The sequence below is a fragment of the Vigna unguiculata genome, chromosome 4 (genome assembly GCF_004118075.2).
Source record: "Vigna unguiculata cultivar IT97K-499-35 chromosome 4, ASM411807v1, whole genome shotgun sequence".
In the NCBI taxonomy this organism is placed as follows: domain Eukaryota; kingdom Viridiplantae; phylum Streptophyta; class Magnoliopsida; order Fabales; family Fabaceae; genus Vigna; species Vigna unguiculata.
Genome location: NC_040282.1, coordinates 1,982,065 through 2,000,070, shown reverse-complemented (window position 1 = coordinate 2,000,070; position 18,006 = coordinate 1,982,065). Strand labels below are relative to the sequence as shown.

The 18,006-nt window shown below is 29.4% G+C and overlaps 2 protein-coding genes across 2 annotated transcripts; one reads left to right on the top strand and one right to left on the bottom strand.

Annotated features, from left to right (window-relative positions):
• The first annotated feature begins 5,898 nt into the window (after nt 1-5,898).
• On the top strand, nt 5,899-6,595 carry LOC114181278 (non-specific lipid-transfer protein 2-like). The gene has a single exon (XM_028067686.1). It carries the CDS (start codon nt 6,003-6,005, stop codon nt 6,279-6,281), a length of 279 nt encoding a protein of 92 aa, XP_027923487.1. The 5' UTR covers nt 5,899-6,002; the 3' UTR covers nt 6,282-6,595.
• Nucleotides 6,596-8,324: 1,729 nt separating this feature from the next.
• LOC114180997 (kinesin-like protein NACK1) lies at nt 8,325-13,686 on the bottom strand. The gene is made up of 15 exons (XM_028067304.1): nt 13,546-13,686; nt 12,748-12,988; nt 12,535-12,621; nt 12,339-12,439; nt 12,041-12,157; nt 11,751-11,832; nt 11,598-11,665; nt 11,424-11,483; nt 11,225-11,349; nt 10,896-11,094; nt 10,700-10,810; nt 10,525-10,617; nt 9,488-10,444; nt 8,959-9,287; nt 8,325-8,837 (listed from the first exon to the last, which is right to left on the bottom strand). Exons 2-15 carry the CDS (start codon nt 12,983-12,985, stop codon nt 8,510-8,512), a joined length of 2,895 nt encoding a protein of 964 aa, XP_027923105.1. The 5' UTR covers nt 12,986-12,988; nt 13,546-13,686; the 3' UTR covers nt 8,325-8,509.
• Nucleotides 13,687-18,006: the final 4,320 nt, after the last annotated feature.

Genomic DNA, 18,006 nt, shown 5'->3' with positions numbered 1-18,006 from the left:
TACTTGTGAGATATTACTTCTTGTGAGATTTTTTCTTTTATCGGACGTACCAAATCATGAATAAGTTCATATATAAGAGATTAACGTACAAATTTTAATTTAAAATCTTAAGACAGCAAAATTTATAGGTCTCTCTATTTACATACAAGTTATCTTATTCATTAATTTTATATGATATAAAACTTCAACTTACCTTAAAATATAACTATTATTTAAGATTTTGCAACTGGTGAATAAGTTTATATAAAAGATCAAGATACCACTTTCAATAAAAAGACTTTAAGACGATAAATTTACGAGTCTTCCTAATTAATATAAATTATCTTTTTCATTATTTTGATCCGATATAAAACTTTGACTCATCTTAAATTTCATTTTAAATCAATAATATGTCTTGAGCTTTTTATATGAAATGATCAAATTTTCCCTACGTTTATTATAACAAAATTTTTATGGTTTGAAATAATATCACTTTTAATTTTTCTTTCCCTAATATGATATAGGTAGTTTTCAACACAAATCAAATATTTTTCTCCTCTTTCCAAATCACACAAAACTTTCTTTTATCCATTTAGGTGTTGTCATGTATTCATTGTCAAAAGCTTGTGAAATCAAAACATAATTTTTCTTTTAACAATTAAGTGAATTTACACATTACAGGAAACGCGTTTTTCGCAGGTGCTTTCTTTAGAATTTGAATTTGATGTATCCATGGCAATGCTACATGCTTAAAACTACTACTCTTTCATTTGATCATAAAAATAAGGCATTTCAAATTACTTTATTAACTTCTTGCTTTCGTGAAGATAACGACAAGTGTTCACAAAGGAAGTGTTTTGTTTGCACTATACTTTTGATCTTTTTATGTGAGAGAAATTGTATTTGGTGTTTTCTATGTGTAATAAGAGGACAGAAGAAGAAATAAAGTAGCGTTTGGATAAACATTTCAAGATTTTAAGAAAGTTAATGCGTACAAGGAAGGATTTAATTACTTTAACTTTCTTTGATAAGGTAATATTTGAACTATTTGTTTATGATCTGACTTATTTCTAAATGTCGTATAATTAATACTATCAATTTATTTATTTTAAATTTTAAAAAGTATCATTTAGTAAAAAAAGAAAAGTAAATGATACTATTATGAATATCTAATAATTTCTCCTTTACAACAACTTATTTATCTGTTGCACACGTTTGAAGTCAAAGCCCACTATTCCAAATGGGCTTAAAACGCCTGTAAAATGGGCCTGGTCAAAAGATATTTTGTATAAACTGAATAGAATTATTTTTGGTGTTTATTTTTCAGCAACTTCATAATTTCTAATTGCACCTCATAATTTTCAAAATAATATCTCATAATTTTAAAAATGATATTTTACTATTCCTAAAAGTGATTTTTGGATTACCTTTCTGAAAATCTTTCAAAATAAACTCTTAGGAATTTTTGAAACATAATTTTCAGAACAAGCATTTTAGAATAAATTTGATCCATTTTGAAACAAGATTTTTAGAACAAAATTTTACAAATAAGCTTTTCTAAACACATATAATATCTTCTGAAAAGATTTTGTTTAAAACAAATTTTCTGAAACAAGTTTTCTGTGACAAGAGAGGTTTTATTTTCTTTTTATATTAGTATAGGATAGAGTTAGTAATAATATGGTTGAAGGATAAAAACGTCTTATTTTTTATATGTTATGTTTGATCAACAGCGTATTCAATTAATTCCTAAGTTTATCCTCAGTCTATTCTATAACATAATAATTATATTTAAAAGGTTATAACAAAGATTATATTTTTAAAATATATGTATTATAATTTATATATTTAAAATCAAAATTAAAATTTAATAATATGATTTCAATTTTAAAAATACATATTGATTTTTATTTTATTTATATTTATTTTATTTTTTTCACAACTTTTTTTAAAGCAGATAAAACTTGCAATGCTACTTGATAGACTTGGATTTGATCTCATTTAAAAAATAGATCAAATCGACCTAATAAAAAAATTTAGATGAGCTATTAAGATAAGTTGGATCAGACTAAATTATTTAACCCTTTTACTTTTTATTCATAAATATCCATTAAAATATTTATTTTATATCAAGGGAAAATTTTATATCAGGCAACACCATAGTTGCTTAATGGACACTCACAAGATGAGAGAAGTACTAATAATAAGGTAATGTGTTTCATTGTGAGAAGCTTTTCCTTAGTCAATCATCCAAATAACACGATACACTCTTGATCAATTTATAAAAAAAAATGAATTGAAAGTAATATTATCCTAATTCTTTTTGAAAAAATAGATTTAAATAATTATACGAAAAATGTATAATTTAACCAGAGAATCGATAAATAAATTATTTAAATTTTAAATTAGTTGTACATGATAAATTGACGGTCTAATTTAACTATTGATTTCGAGATAATATTAATTTAAATAATAAATGGCTTAATCACCGTCATTAATTTGATATTAAATTTTTTATCTACACAAATCAGGTATAAAGTAGTTTTATATTAATATAGTATTTCGTAAACATTTGAACATGTATGTGTGTTATAAACATTTGAATATTTTGGGGATGGAATTCAGAAATATTTTATTGTCTTGGGATACTCCTTAATTTAGAAAAGCAGGTTCACTAGCATGCCTAATTAGTCCTTCTTTCATGCATCATCATACATTACTAGCTCCCTCTTTTTGTGTAAATTTCCATGGCCCACAAAATAACCCTATTTTAAGTTATCAAATATCGAACATATCTAAATTTATAGTTAAATATGTTTTTTGTCTTTTAATTTTTAGTGAATTTTAGAATTATTCCATTTCAAAATTTTAGACCAATTTAGTCCTTCATCTTTTGAAATTTGTGAATCTAGTCCTTTTAATCAAATTTTGTTAGGTTTATTTTAAGTTTCGTACACATCTCATAATTGTATTTGAGTTGTTTATAATGTTTAACACATTTTTACTTTAATATTAAGTCAAATACTATTATGAAACGCGCTTAAAATGTCAAATAAAATTAAAAAAATTTAATTAAAATGACTAAATCTATACATTTCAAAAGATGAAGGACTAAATTGATTCAATGTTTTGAGATTGACTAATTCCAAATTTCATTGAAAATTAAAGGACAAAAAAATATTTAATCCTTAAATTTATTTTTAATTTTCTTATAACAAATTAATAAGTAGATGAGGTAAGAGTAAAGATGCAAGATGGTAAGAATGATTGTGAGTAAAGTACATGAAAAGAATTAGCCTTGATTTTCTGGCCAAAGGAATATGGCGAAATAAACAAAGCAGTGAAATGAAAAGAGAAGGAACATGAATCTTGAGAAAAGGTAAAGTTGGATGCTGGTGTTGGTGCTTCATAGAATAGTGAACTAAGCTTTTGTGAGCTTATCAATGATTAATGGTTGTTCTGCACTGTGTAGGCCAAAATTGACTGATGTAAGCAATGATAAATCATCAATGATCACCTGAGCAGCATGAAGATTAAAAGTTGCAGGTACCATAATTTTAAGACCCCACACGTTGCATCATCATCACAGCCACTTTAATTGTTCAATAAAAATACAACCCCCCTTTAATTTTGACTTAGAATGGACCAAAATAAACCAGTAAATTCAATGATTATGTGCGTGAATTCACGCCAATTTCATCCCTCTTTTGCTTTTCCCATATGAATTATTGAACAACAAGTGAGCTGATCATTATCATTGCTTGGCGTGCTTAAAGTATATATACTGCACAACCAACATAATCAAATGTAAAACTATGAACCAAGTTGCAGTTAAGTTGATCATAGAAATCCATAGCATGATACCAAGTGCATTCAGAAATACTAACATCGGTTAATTACACTTGAGATTTTCCATTTAAATGAATATATAAATTCATTATATAATGGTTTTAGGTAAAAAATGATAGTCGGACTCTCATGAGATTATATTTTATATAGGATTCGTCATCGAGAAATTGTGCTTATATACGTTAGAAATCTAAGTGTGAGTCTAAGTTCTATATCTGTTAGAAATGAAAAAGTAAAGCACTGTATAAAGATAAATACTCATAAATCCATCACCTTTAAGATTTTGAATTGAAAGTAATGTCAATGTCTTATGTGGTTGGACTCAGGTCTTATTGGTATTGTATCTCCTCAATGAATATCGTCTCTCTTAAACCTAACAATATATAAAACACTAGATACTATACGTGAGACTTTGACTTACACTTCAATTATTTTCAATAGACGTGCGTTCCTACTTTCTTATAATCCTCTCTTAAACCTTGTGGGATGTAATTTTCCTTCCATACAGAACATATCAATGATCAAAGATCTGAACAAAAAATGGAACTTTCAAAAGATTAGGTGCCTACAAAAACAAAAACTGCACCTTCTAAGTTGAATATGACAAGTCCTCCACTTGGTAGTTTTTCACTTTTCATTTGACAATTTCACATTCAAAATAGCAAATCTAATAATCCTCACTTCTTTTTTTCCCATTTCTCAGAAGGAAATCTTGTAACAGTGATATGTCCAATAAAATACTGAACACTACTTGGGAAGAATTATTTAAGGCCAATTGGATGATGAGTCTTAATCATTATGATCAGAGGGATTTCCCATTTCCATTAGACGACAATTAAGAAATGGTTATTAATTACTGCCTTTTACAACACACCAATTAATCTTACAGTGATCAAAATTCAAACCCTTTTGCCTCAACGAAACCACAGAGATTGCTCTCAATTCCTTGCAATCCATTGCACTATGCAGTACCCTCCTTTATCATGATGGCTACTGATTGTGAAGTTCATGTCACTAATTTCCCAGTGCGTGTTATGATCATCATAAGAGAGCATGTGGCTCTATAATAAAAGAAGCACACATGGATGTAAACAAATACTCACCACATCAGCATCACCGAAAGGTACCACGGCCGAAATGGTGGGTCACACACATTCATGCATGCTAGTAGAAATTTTGGAACATAAGTGAAAACAACAGAACATTTTTCTGTCTGTAATAAGCAATCTAAGTCTGTGTTAGAAAATTTAACCGAGTCTAAGTTTACATTAAATAAACATGAAAAAGATGAATATCAGATGAGAACAAAAAACTATAAATTTGATGTCTTAAAATTTTGAGTTGAAAATAATCTTTGATGTCTTAAAATTTTGAGTTGAAAGTAATCTTAATATCTTGTATATATTTGAGTCAAGTCTCCATTATAGTTACTTACAAAGTAGAAGTTGATTTTTGGAGAATCAATTTCTTTTCTTATGATTATCGTATACTGGACATTAATTTTCTTCTATCTATGCCACTGGAAATTCCCTTAGGGCTGAAATCAGCAATCTAGCTTTTTGACTGAAAAATAATTTCACCACATGTTTTGGAGTCATCTTTTTCATTCTGTCGTTTTACTACAATTTGCTAAGAGATTGAAATTTTGCACCAGACTTGAACAGTAGGAAATAATTGCATCTCAATTTGGCTATAGTTTCAGTCTGATCTGTTACAATCAGTTTGACCACTAAGTTCCACCGAAAGGTACTAAAATGCTAATTATAACATGTAAAATTTCAACCCTGAACTATATGACTAAACCATCTAAAATATAAAATAGCCATATAATCTTGACTTTCAGACAATAAGATGAAAAAAAATTACAACATCCAAAAAGTACTTAGTTTCGTTAAGTGATTTTAACATTTTACAATAATATTTATTGTTACCTGAAATCATTAAGCAGTAATCTGGATGCTGATATTTACCTTTAAATAGTGGACCAAAGTTTAAAGTGGTGAAATAAGGGACAAACCTAGTCTTATTTTACTTTAGCTTTTCACTAAGCTCTTAGTATAAATAGGGACTAAACTCAACCGAAAATGCACCATCACAGAAGCAATTAACACATATATTCCTCTCTCATTCTCACGCAAAACACATAACCCTTTTTCATCGTAATTGAGGTGAAAATGAAGACAGCACACATTGCTTTGTGCACTTTGGTGGTGCTGTTTGTGGCTGAAGTTCAAGTGTCAATGGCAGTAACATGCAGCCCAGTACAACTGAGTTCATGTGTGAGTGCAATAACCTCTTCAACTCCTCCATCAGACCTATGCTGCTCCAAGATCAAGGAGCAGAAACCATGCCTTTGCCAATACCTCAAGAACCCTAATCTGAAGAAATTTGTGGACTCACCTAATGCAAGGAAAGTTGCTAGCACTTGTGGAACTCCCTTCCCAAGGTGCTGAGTGTTAAATCTGAAGAGGGTTTCTCTGCCTGATTATGCATCATCTTCATCTTCATCTCCAAGTGTTCTGGCAAGAGACTAGAGAGTGAAAGAAAAATATATCTATATATTTGTGGTATCATCGTATATGGTGTGGTTTAACGTCTCTATGTTTTCATGTTAGTAAAAAAGTACTAGTCCTAATGGATATGTGATGCTTTGCTTTCATGTCATTCCATTTCAGTTCCTTGGTGTGGTCTCATCTTACGTAACGTTAGTTGTTGCAGAAGACTGTATTTATAATTCAAAGAATGATCTCATTATGTTTCTTCTTAACTCTCCTTTCTCTTTCTCTCTCTCTCTCACACTGACATTACTTATTATGACAGCATTTAACATAAATGTAACAAACCATGAAAACAAATGTAGAAAACAGATAGCAAAAATGTAATTTGGTTGCACCATTAGTTGCCTTAACTATGATGAGTATCCATGATTATAGAAATGCCATAATATCAAACACTTTTGTCTCATTTTTCTTGTATTATTTGCTGTTCCTCTATCTAGCACTCTCATCTGAGTTGGGAAACAAAGTCTCTGTATATGGGAATTGTTCCCTTAGAAAAAATCTTAATCATATATTAAACATAAATAATCAAGGTTTGTCATTAAGTGAAAACAAATTTAGTTTATATGCGTCCACTAACATGACACACTATATAATACTCAAGTGAGAACGTTAAAGGCTACTTAAAGGCTAGTGAAATATAAAACATAGATATACCTGCAGATCATATATATGAGTATTATATATACATGAATTTACTCAACAACATATAGATGAGTAAATTTTCATCATACATCAATGATAAAAATTAATGGCTATTCAAAATTACATAGCCACTTAGCTTTAAACTATTCTGCACAAGATTTAAAGGTCAAGATCTGTCATTTACTAATATGTATACATGTCAAAAGTCCTTCCCGTCTTACTTTTGACTTCAACAGGGAATATGGATATGGTATGGTGATACAAATTATCTTTGCGTAACTCTTTTTGGTTAATGGTATTTTTACTTTTTCTTCTGATAGAGTGTGGTAGGAAATACTAACCTAGTCATCTCACCTTTATAATTAATAATTAATATATACCTTTATCTTCATTATCGTATTTGATTTAAAACGTGAAATAAAAATAAAAGTTTGTTTGTCAAGATAATATTTTAGATTATGTGGAATACTTCCTAGAACAAAAAACTCTCATGTTAGCTGTTATAGAAATTTCTTAATGCAACACTATATTTTTATAATAACCAATATTTATTTTCTTCCCAAACAGCAACTTAGAACACAACATACCCAAGGATTCTTCAAATCAAGTGACAAAAAATAGGTTGAATTATAATTTTGGTTTCTTTAAATTCTTTATCTATAATTTTAGTCCCCTATTATTCCTTTTACAATTTGACTCCATATTTTAGAAAATCCACAATTTTGATCCATATTCAATTTTGAATACCTTTATTACTTTTACTTTAACATTTTACTTTATTAAATTGTTTTTCTTAATAATTAAATATGCTAGGCATAATTGGACATACTAAAAGAAATAAAACATGCAAAATTAAAAATTAAACTAATATTATGTAATTTTTTACATTTGGAAATGAAAATCGAAAGAGATCAAAATTACAATTTAATCAACTAAGTAATATAGTTATTTGAGGGGCAAAAAAAAACCTTGGGAGCTTTATGAGTAAAACTTTTAACAGGTTAAAGGAAATTTCCTCCAATCCTCTATACTTTTCTTAATTCATCACTTACTTATTTTAGAATGTGCATTCCTAAATATAAAAACAAAAATTTCGGAAAATTCATTTTTGAACGAATTAGAAGTAGCCTAAGAAATATATTGGGTTTGAGAAGTTGGGCTTTAGGCTTAAGATATGGGCCCAATCTTGGTCGGTCGTACTTGTTTCAGTCTCTGAATCAACCCATACCCTGTCTCTGAATCATCTGTGTCACTGTCACAAAACGGTACAATTCCATACATATAATACAAAAGTACGCGAAATACACACATTGACAACATGCTTCTTGTATATGATGGGAATCCAATGAATTGGATCAGTTTATTGGTGGAACAAAGAACATAGTCCAAAACAATAATTTTAAATTGAGAAATGCGCCAAAATCAATTAGCATTTACAAGATTTTTAATGGTACCGTAATATACAAACATGAAATCTATCACAAATTAAGCAAGTTTGTAATGGGATTCCAGCCCATTAACCATGGCCTTCTGTCGGATGGAGGCACGAAGTTCAGCTCAAACATTTCCTTTGACATGTTCCCTCCTGTTCGAAATCCCACAAGCTTTGCAACTATTTCAGCACTCTCCTGTACATGGATTGGATCATGAGGGTCAGTCCAAAGTTTGCAGATAAATTGCATCCTCTTCTGCTTCCCATCAAGAGGAACATCCCATTTCATATATAACATTTCCCTCTCCTCCAACGACAAACGTGATGTCAGTCTCTTGGCCAGAAATTCCCTTTCTCGTTTCAAAGCTCTCATACTGCATAATACAAAAATATATATCATTGAAAAACTTTAATTCATAATGGGTAAGTGTTTATATATAAAGATATATTAAATAGCATATAATGTATGTTCATTATGAGTAAACTGATGAGAACCTTGATGACAATGAGATAGTGGTATGTTCATCCCCAGCATGAGGAGCTGGGCTTGCATTCCCAAGTTCTGCTAGTTGTTGTTGCAACCATGTCAAACGCCTTAGTTCTACTTCCATGTATATTTGATCAGCTGGGTCTCCCTTGAATAATAAATAAAACTGGGTCCTATGGATGATGGAGACATAACATAGATCCCATAATTCAAGGATCAGCTGTCGTTGCTCTTTAAATGTTATCTGCCACGGGACCTGGGGTTCCTCCGGTTCACACGGGTACTCTTCGTTGTCTATGTTGTGACCGTTTGCTTCGTTTGCTTCAAGTTCAAGCACCTTGATTCCAAATAAAAGAAAATTAAATACAATAAAATGAAGAATGTGCAGTGGCATTCAAAGTATGAAGATTTTTTATCTACAAATATCCAAAATAGAATAACATGAGTGTCTAAAGCTATTGGAAGTTCGTTAAAATGAAAAGTATGCTATGCAATGTACTGAAAGTAGGAAGATACTTTATCTTCCAGAAAACATACCTGGCAAACAAGTAACTGCTTTTGGTACTGCAGCTTGGCCACACGTTCTTTCAATTCTGTCACATATGCTCTTATACTTCTTACATTCTCCTCTGCTGCATTCTGAAACATTTTCTGCATTTTCTTCACGTTAACTGAACTAGAGCGTCGGTAACCGCTGGGAGTATTTTCCTTCGATGAAACATCTCCAGCTTCTTCACTCTTTGTTGGAGTCTCCTTCTCAGACTCGGCCAGAGTATCAATTGAAATATTATCATCATTCTCGGGAGCTTTATTTTCAACATCTGGTTCCAAAACTTGCTGCGTAATAGATAATGGTGAGCAGGGAGATCTTAGGAAATTTTGGCGATTGGCAGCATTGCTTGAAGACAAAGGAAGCAACTTTTTCCTCCTGTGTTCCTTTTTATGCTTAGGCGAGGCTTCATTGGGTGAATGTTGAAAGTTATTCGGGAGAGACATCACCAACTTGTCTATGGACCTCTGAACATTTTCAAGCTGCTGTTCAAGATTTGCAATGGTGCTGCCTTGTGAATGAAGTCGGGTAATCTCCTCCTTGAGATTAGCACTTACACTCTTGTTGACAGAAACCATGCAACCAACTTCAACCTCCTTTGGTGTTGTTGACCTGACAGAACGCATTTCCCTTATTTCTGCTTGCAGTTTTGCAATTGTCTCAGCTGCATCTTGGTTACCTAATCTATGACATGCCACTTCCTTTTGTAGTACTTCTAAAGCTCTATTGGCTTCTTCACCTAGCTGCTCTTGGAGATGCTCAAGCTTGCGAATTTCATGCATAAGGGTAAAAGGAGCAGTAGACGACTGCCTCAAGGACTGTCTTAATGCTGATCTTCTTACGCTCTCACATCCTGACTCTGGTTTAAAAGATGATAATGCACCGGTGAATGAGAGGCACTTCTTGACTGGGAGATGTGGTGATTCAACTGGGTGGTTGGAGACCTGAAAAGCAAAATGATCTTAAAGTCAGTTGAAATGAATCTTAACAAAGATAAAGGGGTAGAAAAAAATGAGAAATAGACCTTTGGGTCATCCTGAAGCTTTCTGCGTAATTCATCCACCTGAGTTTGTGCAAGATCTCTCTGGCGTTTCAGCTCTTCAATTTCCATTTCCATCTGGAAAAAATCAGGTAACAGTATTCAGTGCATGGTATGATGCTTGTTCCTCCTAATGATCAGTTATCATTTTCCTATTTACCTGTTGAATTTTCCAATCCTTTTCTTTAGAAGGATCAGGAGTGCGCAAAACTGCCTCCAGCCTTGCAACTTCCTTTTGTAAATGTTTAACAAGTTGTTTGTCTGATACGACCTATTGATAGAAAACTGTCAAATTTGTTTCTTCTGATTTGGAAAACCAAAAAATGATTAGCAGGTAACTGTGAACAGATAGTTACCATGTTAACTTGGGCGTTATTTGTTACTTCCTTTGCCCGGGTAGCAAACAAGAGAGTGTTTCGAGATTGCTCTACATGGCTCAGTGCAGGACTTAAAGTACAAACAATGGCAGTGCGAGCATTCCCACCAAGAGAATGTTGCAATATACGTGTAAGCTTTGAATTCCTATAAGGTATATGTCCACTTCTTTTTCCAACACTGCATATGATGATACGGATACGAGTAGTTAGAAGAGGGTGAAACTAGTACTCAGTTCTAATAGCACTACTAGATAATATTGTCCATTATAAGAACTAAATTAACTCTTTGTAAACAACATCGATCTGACCTGAGCTTCCTTATAACAGTTGTAAGAGTCATCAAGCTAAGGTTAATATGGCAGCCTTCTTTCAGCCTAGTGCCATCTGCATGTGTCTGTGCAGCCCTCTCACTTCCAGCAAGATCAACAAAGTTCTGCAATCATAGACCTGAATTATTAAACAGAACTAATTCATCCAATTAAAAGTAAGCGAGAAACAGCAAATTACCAAGGTTGCAACAAAAGATTTCACACAATCTGTGTTCTCGCGAAGAGTACTTTGTATTGTCTGCAATATACACCAAAAGGAAGAAAAATATGACATTCGTATTAATTACGAGAGGGAAAGAAAAGTAGGATGATCTTCTGAATTTCAACAAACAACTGTTCTACTGTCACTGACCAATCTTATTATCTGGTGAGACCGCGAGCTGTTATCATTTAGAGCAGTTTCGCCAACCTGCCTTTGAGCTGCCAATTAAAAGAACTTCAATAAACTCAATTGTTTTAATGCGGAACAGGTATATAACATCATACAAGCATGAAAGTTCCCTACCTTCACAAATGGAGATCAAATGTCTCAAATGCTTGTCATCTTTTACTGTCTCTTCCACAAGTTTCTCAACCATGGTACCTTTCTACATTACATGAAGGATATATCGTTACAAAGGAAAGAAATGAAAAAGCATGCTACTGAATTGCTTTCCCACTAGAAAAGAAAACCTTTTAAAATATCTTCAAAGATAACGCTGGATATTGAAATATGAAATTTAAAATTCATGACCAGTAAGCAACCAAATTGTGAGCTTCCTGGTATTAGAGAAAACAAGGAAATTGAAATCTTACCTCAGGATCATCAAGAAGCTTCAAACTGCGACCAGATTCTGAATTTAACAAGTCCCTTACATTCTCATTGTATATCTCTAGTCCAGATATTTTTATAGTGAAATCCCTTTCAGGGGACTGTAATAATTCCAATTGAAATATCTTAGTCAAGCAATTCACCAAACTTCAAACTTGTAATATTTCATTACATATATTAAATTAAAACATCACAAAATATTCTGTTTGTTGGAACAAGAATCCAATTCTATTCTACAATTGAAAAGAATGTGAACTACAATTGAACTTTGAAAAAACTTACATTCAAGATATGTTCGTAGATATCATTGACAGCCCTCTCTGTTATGCCTCTCATTGTATATGTCTTTCCACTGCTAGTTTGTCCATAAGCAAAAACTGTAGCTGTAACGAATAATCATGCAATGGTTATGTATTCATGCTCCAGCAGATAATTGTGAGATTTAGACAGAAGGAAACAAATATCTGAAATGCAGTACCGTTGATGCCCGTTAATGCAGATAGTGCAACATTCTTTACTTCTTCGTATACTGCCTCGGTTACAGAAGCAGGACCAAAAACTCTATCTGCAGGGTAAAAAGTTAGGTCAACAAATGTTAAAAAGATTAACATTTAAATTAAGAAATGGACAAAAGAAACTGTGAACTGATAACTAATCATAGCAAAACAAGGTGAATAATTTCATTTGGTACCAAAAGTAAATGACATCGGTTGGACAGCACGTTCGTGTGACGGTGGTTTATACACAATAGTATAATCATTGATGCAGTCCCATGCCACCTGATCTTTAGCCAATTGCTCCCTTTTGTTCAAAGGTCTTAACCTTACTGTGACCACAATCTTCTCTTCCTTAGCTCTTGACCCTCCTGGAGTTGATACAGGTGTCCTATCTATCTTAGAAACTGGTGTTCCTGGCGTTTTCAAAGTCATCTTCTACAAAAAGTAGTGAGAAAATCATCAACAATGAAAAATAGGGAAAAGATTAGTAAATAGATCAGTTCACATCTAGGGTTAGTCCATAAGTTCTTGTTCGTAATTTTCAAACATTGAGTAGATGTTATATCAAACGAGATCTCCCCCAATGTGACTTGAATCGTGCTAAAAAAAATATCAAACAAGAGAGTTTCAACTAAAGAACATTTGAGTTGAAGATCTTTTAACAAAAAGAAAATGAGACGGAGTTGTATAGATTCACTATAGAAACACCCTATCGGGAAGGATTAAGTTTAGAAAAGGATGAAGTGAAACTTAAGTTTAAAATACACCAAACACAGAAAAAAGGAAAGATTACATTACATGTTTAATTTTATTACATCAAACACTAGTTTTAAGCAAGTAAACTGAAGAAAAGAGTAAAACAGGAAAGTGATTAAGTAAACAAAGAAGCACATTAATAATAGAGTCAAATCCTCAAATGGAAAATGCAAAATCAACTCATCAGAGTTCAACAAGAAATTGCGAAATAAAAGGAAACTGAAGCATAAACTCACATCAACCCTAGTTGAGTAATTTCTTCAACTCAGATTTAGAAGAAGGAGAGAAGAGCGAAGCTGTTGAGAGTTAGGTTCAATTGGAAGAGTAATGGCTGTGTGTGGCAATTGTGATAATTCAAATGATAGAAAGCGCATTGGTCTGTGTGCACGACGCCACCATTTCATTTGAATTTGGGAACTCTTCCAACGGCTAGTTTTCTTTTCTTTTTTTACTTTTTTAATTAAATAATGTCTATTATCCTATAGTTTTAATTAATTGTTATTAATTTAATTATGAGTTCTTCCAACGTTTTCATTCGCCAGATAATAATCATTGACGGACACACAAGCAGTGGGACCTATTTTGAAAACTAACGTTTTCCGTTTTGTTTGCTTCTGATATGTTTTTATTTTTTACTTGCTTTTATCAAATTTAAATCTTTTTTTCCGACAAAAAATGTCAAAAAGAATAAAGGGTTTTTCTTCTGTAATTTTTGTATTTTAGTCTTTTTAATCTTCATTTGGAGAATTTTATCTTAAAACTTATCTACAAGGGTATTGGGTGAGTGTTTATAAGCCTTATTTTAAGTAATACTGATTTTAAAAATATAATTTTAATTAAATTAAAGTTTAAGTAAAGTGGTGTATGCATAGAAAATTATATTTAAATAATAAGTTTTGTAAATACAATTTTCAACCAAATACAAGAGGTACTTTGCTTTCCTTCTACCAAACTTACTTTTAAAGATAAATAATCAAACAATTTAACAAATTTAGCATTAGATGTGGTTTTGAGTTTTGCCGTGTTCATAAAATAAAATTTTAAATATTGCTATTGAAAACATTAAGCATGATAATGGACAAATTTATTATATATTTTACATTTTATATATTTATTTAATTTTTATTATTTAAAATTTGTATAATTAGTTAAAAAAATTATAAATTTATTTAAGTTTTTTTTAACATAAATAATTCAATCTTACAAAATTTACTATATTTTTAATTTATAAAAAAAATATTATTATAAATTTGTAAAATTGTAAGTTTTTTAACATTTATCTTGTAACTTTATATAACGTAGTAAATAATATGTAATTTGTATATATAATGTTATAGTTGTAGATATTATAATTGCTACATGTATAATCATATAAAAAAATTATATCATTTTTATAATTATATAATTATATTTGACAATAAAAAATCATAAATATCATACCATTATCTATTTTATTATCGGTTTTGGTGTTATTTTTTCAATTAAGGTTAAAAAATACATTATTTAAGTATATTATTTAATTTATAATATACATTTATCATAATTTTTTTAAAATTTTAAATGGTACTTAGTTTGTAATTAAGTAATGTATATATAAATTATATAATAAATTATAAGTATCCTTTACAAAAAAGCCTGTGTATGTATCCTTAGAATTATAGTTATAGTAAAACAATAAATTTCCTATTATGTGTAATAAAGTTACATTATTATGACAGTATAAATTTCCGATTAATAACTAGTAAATACTTTATTTAAAAATGTGTAACCCGTGCTGAAAATAGAAAAAAAAACTGAATCAAAATTGTGTAACTGAGAAAAAAAATTAGTTAACATGATAATAAAGTGCTGCAAATTAAATTTAAATTCAAATTTTTTTATTTTAAACTAAAAATAGAATTTCCAAATTACTTTTTCATCATTTTCAATTTTGACAAATATGAATATAACTTTTTGTGTTTTTCATTAAAACATTATACTCATAACATAATTTTTAAATGATATACATTTAATTATTTTTTATCTAGATGTATATCATTTAATTAAATGAGAATTAAAATTATGTTATGTATATAATATTTTAATAAAAAACACAAAAAGTTTTACTGTTATATCTTGTTATATCTATGTAAGAATTTGTAAAAATTGAAAACGATGAAAAAATAATATGGGAATTCTATTTTTAGTTTAATTATTGTTTCATAACTATTAATTATTAGTATTGAATTATATAAACTTTTTTAGTTTATTTGATGATTTTAAAAACATCTTTTTTTATTTTTTTTATTTCAAGATTTTTTTCTTTTATTACAACAATTTTACTTAAATTTTTTTAGGTATTTGTCCTTCTAATGTTTAAAAACAATGATAGATATCATAGTTGTTATGAAATTTGAATTATATATAACTGTATATAGTTTTTTATAATTACTTGATATATATGTAATTGTTATTTGATATTTTATTTTAAAATTTAAATAACTATATTTTTTTATAGGTAACATTGAATAAAAAGTTTTAATTGTTGGTAACAAGAATATAATTATTTTATATCATGAGGATGATATAATACACATGTTAGAGAAAAAGAAACTCGCCGGTGCTATCTTATAACATGAACTCTGTGATTTTATATATGAACTAAATATTAGTATAATTAACTGAATATATTATTTTAATTTTCTAAAATTATTAATCATGCTTAAAAGAAATTGGGAAGGTTAAATTTCACTATTCTACCTCTTATTATTGAGAGGTAAAACGGCTGGTCAATTTGTGAATGAGTCAGAAATATTAATTTTTCTTTGCTGTTATGATAAATTAATTAGTTAGTTGGCAAACTAATTGATCTAAATGTAGAAAAGAATATAAAATACATGCTTTTAAAATAAAAATAAATAAATGAAAAGAAATGTGACATTTTAAATAGAAGTTAGAAATATATATATATATATATATATATATATATATATATATATATATATATATATATATATATTTAAATTAGACTATTTAGGAACTTGAATTTAAGAAGTAAAATATTGGAGAAAAAATAACTTAACAAAACTTTATTGAATTAAACTCACTTCACCAACTTTATTCCAGCTTTCAGAGAGTCTTTACCTAAATAGTGGTCATTCAAATCAAATCTAATCTAACAATTAAAATTATTATTCCTTGTAGTTATATTCATTTAATAATTATACTTCACCAACTTTTAGTCAATTATATTCACTACTTCATTAAATAATTATACTTATACTAATATTATTATTTTCATAAATAATTAACAATGTTTTGAATATTCAGCACTAGATGCTATAAGGAGAAAAACAAAGACAATGTAAGATTTGAATATTTTCTGTTGAACTTCTAAATGAATCAATACTACCACACTATGTCATGTCATTTGAAAAGTAACCTTTCTTGCAACATCACAATATTTTATGTAAATTATGTGAAAGAGCATCTCAAATACTATACTATTTATATACTCTTTAAAAAAAACATAAGATTTTAGTTAACATGTTAAGATATTTCATTCACAAATACTCATTTTTTGGGAGATCAAATAATGTAAAATATAAGATGTTTGGGGAGACACTAACACATTACACATTGGACACATTTAGTAGCCTTTGAGATAGAAATATCTCATTTCTTGAGGTAATTCCAAAAATGATCATAATTCAATTTTTGGAATGAACACAACATAAAACATAAGTTTTCTTACTAGTGTGACTAGCGATTTGCTCATACCTAAAAGTTCTTAACTTTTTAAGAAAGATATAGCAAGAAATTAATGTCTCTAACTTAACTAAGGGATATAAAGTATATTAGTATAATAATTCATGGTTAAGACAAATTTAAACGGATACAAAGTTCAATATGCTCAAAGAATAGAAAAACAAAACAAAGAGTTATAAAGAACAAAGTGATTAAAAAATACCTTAGTAATCAAGTTTGAAAAGAGACCCAGAAAGAAGAAATTAATATAAAAAAGTGAATAGTTTTATAAGGATTTTCAGTTTCATATGAAAATTAACCATCAAAAAGGAAAGAAACTTGATTAAGAGAAAAATGAGAAATACTTTTTTTTATAAGAATTATAAGGATTTTATAAGATTAAAATACGTTTTAATGATTTATGTTATTATGAAATGTATATATAATTTTTATATAAGGATTGGAATATTCCATATTCTAACAAGTATAAAAAAAACATAAAAATAACAATAGACCCTTAGCCAAGACAAACAAAATAGAAATCCTATTGAGAGAAGGAAACTAAATAAGAATAAATAAATCTAGAGACAATAATGGAACGTTCTAGCGCAGGTCCAATACTATTGGTTTAAACAGTCAATTTAAAAAATTGACACAAGTTGTCAAGTTAAATTTTAGAAAAGAAAAGCCTAACATTTATGATTTTGCAACATCACCAATCACTGCATTGAGTTTCCCAACACACATCTTTGAATTCACAAGCATGAAAACTGAACAATATTTCATTGGGTGGGACCATTGACGCTCCAACGTGCCTATTTCACACACTCCATGTTTTACAATTTTGCCCTAAAAGAGTCAAATCAGATCTGATAATTGGGTGACATGTTATTTCCTTTTAATATTTTTAGAAAACCTTTAGAGCAAAAAGAACTATTTCTCCCCCAATTAATTCTAACCAAACATGTCAC